At 45.1% G+C, this 12,543-nt stretch overlaps 1 protein-coding gene across 1 annotated transcript in view; it reads right to left on the reverse strand.

The window, feature by feature from the left end:
• Nucleotides 1-12,543, reverse strand: part of MED12L (mediator complex subunit 12L) — a 709,720-nt gene that overhangs the window by 124,957 nt on the left and 572,220 nt on the right. The window contains exon 32 of the mRNA XM_088447707.1: nucleotides 2,090-2,179. Within this exon, the coding sequence (XP_088303833.1) occupies nucleotides 2,090-2,179 (90 nt within the window). The remainder of the gene's footprint in view (nucleotides 1-2,089; nucleotides 2,180-12,543) is intronic.

Raw genomic sequence — 12,543 nt, forward strand, 5'->3', positions numbered from 1 at the left:
ACACTTTCCATTCATAAACATTCATAAACATACACAAATCACACTGATTTGTGTATGTTGGATTGCAACTCGCAGCTCTGGAGGTGGTGCATTTAAAACTTCTATTGAGTCCCCGATTTGAGTGTAAAACGGACGAATTTAGCAAAATTAATAATGGTAAATTCCCAATTTAGGCAGAAGTACAGTAAATGAAAAGTACTTCCGATATGAGCCGATGGTGAATTCATTTCTAACGGTAAAAACGGACGAATTTGTGGCATTAAATCACCCAATTTTAACCCCAAATGATGAACAAATCACCTGACTTTAATGATAGTAAATTCCCGATTTGCAAAAAGTGATATTATCACCCGAGAATGCGAATCTTAGTAAATTTACCCCTTTGGCTAGATTATCTGGCCTGCTCTGCACCTTCCTAGTACTCAGTCCTGCTGCCCAACTCACTACTTCCAGCTTGTGGTTAAGCCTCTTCACTTCCTCCCACAACAACAGGTTTTGTACTACGGATCGATTACAGAACAGGGACTCCCACACCAATCTTTACATGTCCTCCTGCTGCTTCTCCATGCCTCACGGCCATGCCTAAACTCTCTCTGCTTGCAGTCCCTGCAGTCCCTTGGTCATCCTCCAGAAAACTCCTGTAGAAAGACACTTAGGGGTCTATATACTAAGCAGTGTTATGAGACAGAGTGAAAAGTGATAAGTCTGTGATAAGGTGCCAGCCAATCAGCTCCCAATTGTCATCTCACAGGCTGTGTTTGAAAAATGACAGTTGGGAGCTGATTGGCTGGCACCTTATCACTTTCTTATCACTTTTCACTCTGTCTCATAACACTGCTTAGTAAATAGACCACTTATTGCTAGATGTGCACAGTGTCCTCTCTACCATCTCAGCTATTATGAATATACCACCAATGATTCTTGGTTATACTGTATTGATTTTGCAAGGTAATGATAATATCACAGTGGCGGGTCATTTACATAGAGCTGTGCTATGTACATCTGTAAATGAATTACTGGGCAGATTTTATTGGCCACACAGACACTAACAAGCTATAGAGCTGGCACAGAACACTAGCACATTTTATAATACAAGTTCCGCATACCAGTTTGTCTCTCCCTTCCTTTTAGACCAGGGATGGGGAACATCAGGCCCGGGGGCCATATAAGGCCCGTGGAATCATTTGGTCTGGCCCCCTGGGCTTTTTTCTGCTAGCCTCATCTGGCTAGCAGGGTGCCTAAAATGGCACCCTGCAGCCAGAATCTATGCAGCAGTGCCGTCTGAAGCGTCCTTAGGGCGCTTCAGATGGTCACAACGCTGCCCTAACAGCTCCATTCATTGCTGTAATCACCGGCGATTGTGGCCCCGCCCCGTGTGACGTCACATGGAGTGGGTGAGGTCTGCACCAGGCCCGCAGTTTTAATTATTAGGGGGAAAAATTGCATAGGGGTACCCCTATAGTTAAAACCAGCACCAGACCCTTTCTAGCGGGGGGCTGATGCCACAGCCAGGGGAGCCCTTGCAGTGGACCCCCAGCCACAGCATCAGTCCTGACCGCTAGTCAGCCTAGGCCAGGGATCCCTGGGGAATTGGGGATCCCCCCAGTAAAGGGGTCCCCCTCTCCAGGGCATCCCTAAAACACATGTGCAGACTGAAAACATTTGGTGCTTGCATCCGGCATCAACACCTCTTATCAGGCACAGCCAGACAGGGGCAGATGATAGATAGGGGGAAATAGAGCAACATAGAGTAGGAGTGAAGAGAGAGAGAGAAGGAAGGGAAGGGGGATAGAAAAACAAAAAAGGGAGAAAAAGAGAGGGAAGAAGATCGGATGGAGAAAAAAAAAGTATTGTCCACAGTAGTGGGAGAAGAGAGAGATGGAGTAAGAGGGGGAAAGAGAGTTGTAAAAAATAGGGGAGATTGCTGAAGATTAAGAGGAGACAAGAGGAAAGAGAGAGTGACTGATGAAAGAAAAAGAAAATAAACTAATGCAGCGGCAGGAACAACATCTAATAATAATAAAAAAATAATAATGTCAGGTTTAATTAGCTACTGAGACAATAGGACTCTATCCAGAGGATATGTTACCAAATTCAGTCGCAGTTGTAGAGCCTCATGCATCATCTGCCGAGCCTTCACATCACCCTGGTATTTCTCCTCTCTCCAGTTACTCAGAATCTAAAGGCAGTATAAAGACACAATCATTCATAGTCACATTATGTTCACATTTGCAATGTACAAATTAATTAGTGTATGTCACTCATGTTACAGTAGCACGTACCATTTTATACCAAGCATTGTATATCTGCAGTAATTTGCATTATGTTGTGCTGCACACAGATTTCAAACATTCCTATAAATTACAACATCCTGCAGTGGAGAACAAAGCAATCTCTGTCCTATGTGTTACACAAGAAGGGAGATTATACAGTATCTTTTGTATTATACAGTGTTTTTATTTACATTAAACTGTCTTGTGCTGATGACCTGGTTAGGGGAGTGTATCTGACCTGGCACACATGCCATTGGTGGTGCATCTTGTAATGGGATGTAGTCAGGATGCCGGCGGTCGAAATGCTGACCGACGAAATCCCGACAGTGAAAGCCCGGCATGGGACTAAAGATAGGCATCTAAGTACCGACGCCCATCATTAGCCCCATGCCGAAATCCTGACGTCCGGCATAATGAACGTAGGTGAGCCGGGCGTCGGGAACTCTTAGCCGCAGGGAGGAGTGGTGGGGGGTGTTAGGGACTCCCGGGGGACTTAGGGTTAGGCTAGGGAAAGGGGGGGTTAGGGTTAAGCACCACCGGGGGGAAAGTTAGGGTTAGGCACCACCGGGGGGAGGTTAGGGTTAGGCACCCCCCCGGGAGGGGTAGGTTTAAGGTGCAGGGAGGGGGGTTAGATTTAGGCACCCCTGGGGGGAAGTTAGGGTTAGGCACTAGGGGGGAGGTTAGGGTTAGGCACTACTAAGGGAGGGTTAGGGTTAGAGGGAGGGGAGGGTTAGGACTTACTTACCCTAGTCGGGATCTTCATCTGCTGGCCTTCCGGTGTAGGGATTTCATCCGCCGGGCTTAGGTCCGGCGGTATTACATAACGATTTCCTTGTAATACGCCTCACTCTGCATATGGACGTGTGTGCAGGATTTTTAGAGCTTACAGTACATATATATATATATATATATATATATATATTAGGGGTGTGCACCGGCCACTTTTCGTGTTTTGTGTTTTGGTTTTGGATCTGGATCTTTCTTCGTGTTTTGGATCTGGATTGGTTTTGCCAAAACCACCCTTCCGTGTTTTGGGTTCTGGGTTTTGTGTTTTGGATCTGTATTTTTTTGAAAAAAAGCATAAAAACAGCTAAAATCACAGAATTTGTAGGTTTTTCTGCTCCTATGCTATTATTAACCTCAATAACCTTAATTTCCACTCATTTCCAGTCTATTCTGAATACCTCACACCTCACAATAGTGTTTTTATGTCCAAAAGGTTGCACCGAGGTAGCTGGATGACTATGCTAAGCGACACGAGTGGGCGGCACAAACACGTGACCCATCTAGGCGTGAAACTGCAGTGGCAGACAGGATGGCATTGAAAAACTAGGCCCCAAACTGTACATAATGCAAAGAAAAAAAAGAGGTGCAAGATGGAATTGTCCTTGGGCCCTCCCACCCACCCTTATGTTGTATAAACAGGACATGCACACTTTAACAAACCAATCATTTCAGCGCCAGGGTCTGCCACACAACTGTGGCTGAAATGATTGGTTCGTTTGGGCCCCCACAAAACAAGCTGGCAATTAATCTGTCCCTGCACAAACTGGCTCTACGGAGGCAAGAAGTCGTCCTCATCCTCCTCATCCACAGATTCCTCACCCTCTTCAGTGTTATGTACATCCTCATCCTCACAGAGTATTAATTCGTCCCTGCTGGAACCACAGGTCCCTCTGTACGTTCTGGAGGCTGGTCTCCCTGGAAGAGTTGATCATTCATTTTATGAACATCATCTTCTCCACATTTTGTGGAAGCAACCTCCTACGCCTTTCGCTAACAAGGTTCCCGGCTGCACTAAACACTCTTTCGGAGTACACACTGGAGGGGGGGCAACTCAGGTAAAATAGAGCCAGTTTGTACAGGGACCTCCAAATTGCTTCTTTTTCCTGCCAGTACAGGTACGGACTGTCTGACATGCCTACTTGGATGCTGTCACCGATGTAATCCTTTAACAGACAGACGCACGCTTGTCCCTGCTGCTTTGAGGATTCAAGTGCGGCTACAGCCCACACAATTCACAAAGACAGAAAAAAAAAAAGAATATTTTTATTGTTTGTGGAGCACACTTTGAGGGTTACACCACCCTCTAACAGACAGACGCACGCTTGTCGCTGCTGCTTTGAGGATGCAAGTGCGGCTACAGCCCACACAATTCACAAAGACAGAAAAAAGAAGAAGAATATTTTTATTCTTTGTGTAGCACACTTTGAGGGTGTCACCACCCTTTAACAGACAGACGCACGCTTGTCGCTGCTGCTTTAAGGATGCAGGTGCGGCTACAGCCCACACATTTCACAAAGACCGAAAAAAAAAGAACAATATTTTAATTGTTTGTGTAGCACACTTTGAGGGTGTCACCACCCTTTAACAGACAGACGCACGCTTGTCGCTGCTGCTTTAAGGATGCAGGTGCGGCTACAGCCCACACATTTCACAAAGACAGAAAAAAAAAGAACAATATTTTAATTGTTTGTGTAGCACACTTTGAGGGTGTCACCACCCTTTAACAGACAGACGCACGCTTGTCGCTGCTGCTTTGAGGATGCAGGTGGAATCTAGACGGGATTTGGAACCGAGGACACACTACCTCCATCAATTGTCTAAATCCCACTGCACTAATGTCGGATACCGGACGCACGTCTAACACCAACATAGCAGTCAAGGCCTCAGTTATACGTTTTGCTTCAGGATGACTGCTGTCGTACTTCATCCTCATCGCTAGGGACTGTTGGAGGGTCAATTGTTTAGTAAAAGTAGTGATGTTCCTACTTCCTCTCTGGGATGATGAACAACTCCCAGCAGCAGCAACAGCACTAGTAGGAAGTGGTTCTTGATCTTTCCCTATTTTATTTTTATCAGAGAAAGTTTGGTCCTCCATTTATGTTATATTGATATATATACGTGCGGCTAAAGCGCACACAAACACAGAAAATATTTTTTTATTTTTGCTGGAGAGTAGTGCACTTTGTGGGTTACACCACCCTTTAAGAAATGAGCCAGCCGGCTCTTTACTTATGGGACACAGGCGCACGCTTGGCGCTGCTCCTTTGTTGATGCACGTGCAGCCACAGTGCACACAAGTCACAAACACAGAAAATATATATTTTTTTGGTTTGGAGTGTACTTTGGGGGTTACAGAACCCTTTAACGGTCAAGCCAGCCGGCCCTTTACTTATGACACAGGCGCACGCTTGGCACTACTTTGTTGATGCACGTGCGGCTACTGCGCACACAATTCACAAACAAAGAAAATATTTTTTTTTTTGGTTTGGACTGGAGTGTACTTTCGGGGGTTACAGCACCCTTTAACGGTCAAGCCAGCCGGCCCTTTACTTATGACACAGGCGCACACTTGGCACTACTTTGTTGATGCACGTGCGGCTACTGCGCACACAATTCACAAACACAGAAAATAATTTTTTTTCGGTTTGGACTGGAGTGTACTTTGGGGGTTACAGCACCCTTTAACGGTCAAGCCAGCCGGCCCTTTACTTATGACACAGGCGCACGCTTGGCACTACTTTGTTGATGCACGTGCGGCTACTGCGCACACAATTCACAAACACAGAAAATAATTTTTTTTTTGGTTTGGACTGGAGTGTACTTTCGGGGGTTACAGCACCCTTTAACGGTCAAGCCAGCCGGCCCTTTACTTATGACACAGGTGCACGCTTGGCACTACTTTGTTGATGCACGTGCGGCTACTGCGCACACAATTCACAAACACAGAAAATAAATTTTTTTTTGGTTTGGACTGGAGTGTACTTTGGGGGTTACAGCACCCTTTAACGGTCAAGCCAGCTGGCCCTTTACTTATGACACAGGCGCACGCTTGGCACTACTTTGTTGATGCACATGCGGCTACTGCGCACACAATTCACAAACACAGAAAATAATTTTTTTTTTGGTTTGGACTGGAGTGTACTTTGGGGGTTACAGCACCCTTTAACGGTCAAGCCAGCCGGCCCTTTACTTATGACACAGGCGCACGTTTGGCACTACTTTGTTGATGCACGTGCGGCTACTGCGCACACAATTCACAAACACAGAAAATAATTTTTTTTTTGGTTTGGACTGGAGTGTACTTTCGGGGGTTACAGCACCCTTAACGGTCAAGCCAGCCGGCCCTTTACTTATGACACAGGCGCACGCTTGGCACTACTTTGTTGATGCACGTGCGGCTACTGCGCACACAATTCACAAACACAGAAAATAATTTTTTTTTTGGTTTGGACTGGAGTGTACTTTCGGGGGTTACAGCACCCTTAATGGTCAAGCCAGCCGGCCCTTTACTTATGACACAGGCGCACGCTTGGCACTACTTTGTTGATGCACGTGCGGCTACTGCGCACACAATTCACAAACACAGAAAATAATTTTTTTTTTGGTTTGGACTGGAGTGTACTTTCGGGGGTTACAGCACCCTTAACGGTCAAGCCAGCCGGCCCTTTACTTATGACACAGGCGCACGCTTGGCACTACTTTGTTGATGCACGTGCGGCTACTGCGCACACAATTCACAAACACAGAAAATAATTTTTTTTTTGGTTTGGACTGGAGTGTACTTTCGGGGGTTACAGCACCCTTAACGGTCAAGCCAGCCGGCCCTTTACTTATGACACAGGTGCACGCTTGGCACTACTTTGTTGATGCACGTGCGGCTACTGCGCACACAATTCACAAACACAGAAAATAATTTTTTTTTTGGTTTGGACTGGAGTGTACTTTCGGGGGTTACAGCACCCTTAACGGTCAAGCCAGTCGGCCCTTTACTTATGACACAGGCGCACGCTTGGCACTACTTTGTTGATGCACGTGCGGCTACTGCGCACACAATTCACAAACACAGAAAATAATTTTTTTTTTGGTTTGGACTGGAGTGTACTTTCGGGGGTTACAGCACCCTTAACGGTCAAGCCAGCCGGCCCTTTACTTATGACACAGGCGCACGCTTGGCACTACTTTGTTGATGCACGTGCGGCTACTGCGCACACAATTCACAAACACAGAAAATAATTTTTTTTGGGTTTGGACTGGAGTGTACTTTCGGGGGTTACAGCACCCTTTAACGGTCAAGCCAGCCGGCCCTTTACTTATGACACAGGCGCACGCTTGGCACTACTTTGTTGATGCACGTGCGGCTACTGCGCACACAATTCACAAACACAGAAAATATATTATTTTTTTAGCACTTGGGGGGAGCACCCCTGATGGACAGAGCACCCCCTGGACAACACTACAGCACTCCTTTAGGACTGGGACACTGCACAGGACTTTGGAGTGGACACAGCCCCTATGGAGAACTGACTGCACAACACAGTCCAGCCAGCCCCTATGGACTTTGAAGTAGTGGACACAGCCCCTATTAACAACAGCAGCACAGCACAACACAGCCAGCCCCTATGGACTTTGAAGTAGTGGACAACAGCAGCACTACACTACACTACACTACACTACACAGCCCTAACTCCCACCCTCCCTCTTCACTGTCCACAGCCGAGTGAGAAAATGGCGCCGACGCGGGTACCTTATATAGGATCCAAAACCCGCGAGACTCGGAAGGCGGGATGATGACGTTTTGCCTCGATTTCAGATCCGAGTCAGGCGGGAAAAGTCGAGCCTGACTCGGATCGGACTCGGATCGGGGGGGCTCGGGGGGGTTCGGATTTCAGAAATCCGAACCCGCTCACCCCTAATATATATATATATATATATATATATATATATACACTAATTTGTTTCACTATTGTACATCTGTAATAATGCACCTTTCCCATATTGGAATGTGCAAAAGTAATCCCCTAGAAAGTATATGACGAGGAATGGCTTCCTCCCCCTGCGAGGATGTTGTAAAAACAAAACCTTTTGTGGAAAAATAATGCACTGCGTCCACCCACAACGCAGGGCATAAAACTGCAAATATTCCCACTGATTATGGGGCTTATTATTATTATTTGCATCCAGAACCCAAAAATAAAGATTCCTTATCGCCACAATTTGCAGCAATAACAAATCCTTATTCGTCTCCGTGTATCATTTATGAGTCCCCGGAACAGGGTTTCCCACAGGAGCCTGAGCCGGCGATCAGTGAGAAGTGATTGCATTGATCACATTACTTCCTGCTTCGCCCCCTCAGCTGCGCTAATGCACATGCATCTGATCCTTCTCCCAAAAAACTTTGGGAAATGTAGCCCATAGGCTACTTTTGGCTAACGGCATCTGAAGATGCTGTTAGAAGCTGGGGCCAAGCTCCAGAATGCTTGGTATATCAGTCAGCACAGCAGCCCCCATAGGATTCTATGGGGACTGTTGTTGCGCCTGGAAAAATATATCTGCTGAGGTCCCTCCTTATTACATCTTGGGAATACTTGATATTTGTGAATTCTGGAGGATATGCTGCAAATATACTAGAACGGTATATACAGTATGTCAGTGAAATATCTTGTCCTATAAAAACAAATGCTATATTTGTCTGTAGGCATAAACTGAGAACTACCTAGCACTCTTTGCTAGATCAGTTTCTGAACAATATATTTAGCATTTATACATCATTAAACTCAAAGGGCAACAAGATATGTGTCAGCAAGTAGAGTCTTGGTAGTAGAGATGAGAGGGTCCAGTTCTCTGAGAACCAGACCCACACGAACTTCCAGATCCGAGGCAACAACCGAGCTAGGCTCGGGTTTTCCCCTGACTCGGATCCGAAAACGAGGCAAAACGAATCATCCTCCCGCTGTCGGATTCTCGCGGGTTTTGGATTATATAAACGTCCACGCGATCTGCACCATTTTCATTCCGGCTATAGAGAAAGAAGCTAGCAGTCACTGTCAGTCACTCAGTGTGTGTGTCCAGTCAGAGTCTTGGCCTGAAGGCTGCTGCTGTGTTGTCCATAAAGGGGCATAGGCTGCAGTATATAAAGGGGGTGCTGCAGCTGCTGTGTCACTTGTACTGTCAATTAACTGTGGCTGCTGCTGTGTTGTTGTCCTGTCCATCAGGCTAGGGATGCAGTCCATAAAGAGGTGCTGTGCTGTCCAGGAGGGGGTGTTCTATCAATTAAGGGGTGCTCTTCCCCAGTGTAAAAAAAAATATATACTTTTTTTCTTTCTTTTTTGTGTGTGTGCATTAGCAACTTAGCTGCTCTATTATTGTTCGGTGATACTGCCGCAGTTTATCGTCCACGTATTTGTGACTCTGCAGGTGGTCTGTCCGCACTCGGCAGGGGTGCTTTGTTGTCCATAAAAAAGGGGTGCTGTCTATGTTGTTCATCAAGGGGCTGCTGCCTCATTCAGGGGTGCTCTTCCCCAGTGTGAAAAAAATAAAAGTGCTTCTTTTTTTTAAGTGTGTGCGTTAGCAAATTAGCTGCGCTATTATTGTTTAGTAACACTGACGGCCAGACCGCAGTTTATCGTCCACGTATTGTGACACTATAAGTGGTAGCGCAGTGTGTTATTCTTATTCATAAATAATTAATCTTGTGATACTGTGGGCGGGATGCATTAACATAGTGCGCTACTTACCGCCACACACCGCATCCTTACTGATCACATACGCACTAACATATGTGATCAGTAGCACAAAGGACAGCTCTACCGATAATAGCTGTCCTTTGCGATCCACGCAGCCCTGTGGACTTCCAGGTTTATGACCCGGAAGTCCATCTCGCAGCGTGACGCGTCGGCCGCGGGGAATGCTGAGAGGGATCAGATCGGATCCCTCATACCAGCGCCATGTTGTAGAACCCCGTAGGGTTCTATGGGGTTACTCTCCGCATCGGAAACCTGGCGGACACACATTAGTGCATATGGAAAATGCTGTAAAACCCCGGAAATGGGGTTTTTATCGTATTTTCCATTTCGTGCATCTCGCCCTGTAAGTGGTAGCGCAGTATGTTATTCTTATTTATAAATAATCTTGTGACACTGTAAGTTGTAGCGCAGTCTAATATTCAACTTTTCACCTCTTTCCTCAATTGTGAATAAATTATTAGTCTACATGTCGACTACAAGACCACAACAAAGTGCTAAATAACATGCGTTATACATAAAACATAATGGCATCACTGTAAGTAGCAGCGTAGTGTGTTATTCTTCATAAATAATTAATCTTGTGACTCTGTAAGTGGTAGTGCAGTGTGTTATTCTTATTCATAAATAATCTTGTGACACTGAAAGTGACAGCACAGTGTGTTATTCTTTTCTTACTCATGATATGATATGGAGAACGATCAGCTGAGACTTGAAAGTAGAGCAGAAACCACATACTAGTGCTGGAGCTGCTGCCAGTGCCACTACTAGCAGCTACATCATCTACTAAAGCCGATGCCCAAGGGCATCCAGGGCTTAAGTCAGGGCATCTAAGATCAAGAACCAATCTTTTACAGTGGTAAAGAAGAAAACATCAAAGGGAAAGTTAGCTGCAGAAAGACATAAAATTGGCAATATGCCAGTTTCACCACATGAAGTAGTAAGGAAAGGCTAAGGCCTTGGCCTTTATTTATGACTGGTGGTTCTGCTTCTTATGATGAGTGAACATACTGACATAGAAATCGAGTATGCTTCTGTGGATGAGCAGGATATTTGTGTAGCTGACGCTAATAAGGATGTTGATGATGAGGATGTTGTTGATGAGGATGTTGTTTGTGTAAATTAGGCACCAGTGGATGAAACCGTTGTCATGCCTGGGCACATGTGACAAGAATTTCTGGCTGAGACATCTGATGGAGCGGCGTTCTGGGGTATTTTACCCCAACCCTAATCCTTACCCCTAACCTTTCCCCAAATGCCTAGACATAACCTACCCCATCCCTCCCCCCCGAAACCTATCCCTAACCTCCACCCTGCAGCCTAGCCCTAATGCTCCTGGCACCACCTAATCCTAACCAACGGCATTTTGAGAATGTTGATATTTCACATTGCAACATTTCATGTCGACATTGTGAACATGTCGGCATTTTGAGGATGTCGATATGGTTGAACGACGTCACCATTCTAATGTTAACATTGTGTTGTCGACATAATAAATGGCGAAATGGTAACAGTCAACCATGTGACCAGATCCAGTTTTATATTTCCAAGCAGCCTTTTCATTTTAGAGCATAGATGCTGAACTGTTTTTCTGTTCTACTAGTCCTCCCAACCTGTCCCTTGTTTCTCCATCCACCCCATACGAAGCAAAAATAGGGACTGCCTACTTTACTTGCTTGATTCTTGTACCTATACTACAGATGAGTCCTCATTCACCTTGTGTATTTGTTCTATATGACGCAAACAGCTTAGTGCGAGTTAGACACTCCGCCGCGGGCAGCGATTCATGCTTTTTCCTGAATTTTGCATCGTATTTGCATTCGCTGCCAACTACAAAGTCGCTTACAAGATGACACACTAGATTATTTCTCTGCCACAAATGAATTGGTATTGTGCTAAAACAACACGTTTGTTATTTATCTTATAGTTTGTCAGTTTGATTTACTGAAACAGAAAGAATGGTTTATATGATGAGGTGGGAAATGTGTTGTATTTTATGATATGTGGTTTCTGGAATTTCCTGTCATTCCTGATTTGTAATACATCAGAATAAGAAGAAAAATGTCTATATTGATCCACTGCATTTTTATAGTCACATCTGTAAACTATAAATTATTATGGACAACTGCATAAAGTAAAATGGAGTTAATATACTATTTATTCTGTTTCTAGGTTACATGCTATAACTATATAACAGGTTGAAATTTCACAACGTCTGGTTCTTTTTGTTATTGTAGGTGAAACAGTAAGAAGTGAGATATTTCATGTGTACATTATTTCTAGTAAATGAAATACTGACGTATAATTTATAATACAGGCGCTGGAGAGCTGGTGCATAATATGCATTAATGGTGACGCTCAACAGCATTATCTATACAAGTAATGGACAACAATCAGTGGCGGAACTTAAGTCCCAACCAGTGCGCAGAGGCAAGCCCCGGCTCTCTACCTTCCAGAGATAAGATTGACCCCCCCAAGACAAAAATCCATCTATTGCTTACCGACAGTATGGAGCAGTGTGAGCCTGTGTAAACGGCCGGTACTGCCTCTCTAATGTCACAGGCAGTGGGCATCTCAGACCTGGCTCATTAGACTGCACTCCTCTCCCTCTTGGCAAACCCTTTGGTACCCTCACAAATGGGGCCTGGAGGCAAACACTTCTGTTGTTGTAAAAATGAAATGTATTATTTTCATTTATATTGAGATTAACGGAAATGTGTGGCCCTTTCGGAGGTTAGAGGGCA

This window comes from Taudactylus pleione, unplaced genomic scaffold, assembly GCF_031769625.1.
Source record: "Taudactylus pleione unplaced genomic scaffold, aTauple2 ptg000436l, whole genome shotgun sequence".
Taxonomy (NCBI): domain Eukaryota; kingdom Metazoa; phylum Chordata; class Amphibia; order Anura; family Myobatrachidae; genus Taudactylus; species Taudactylus pleione.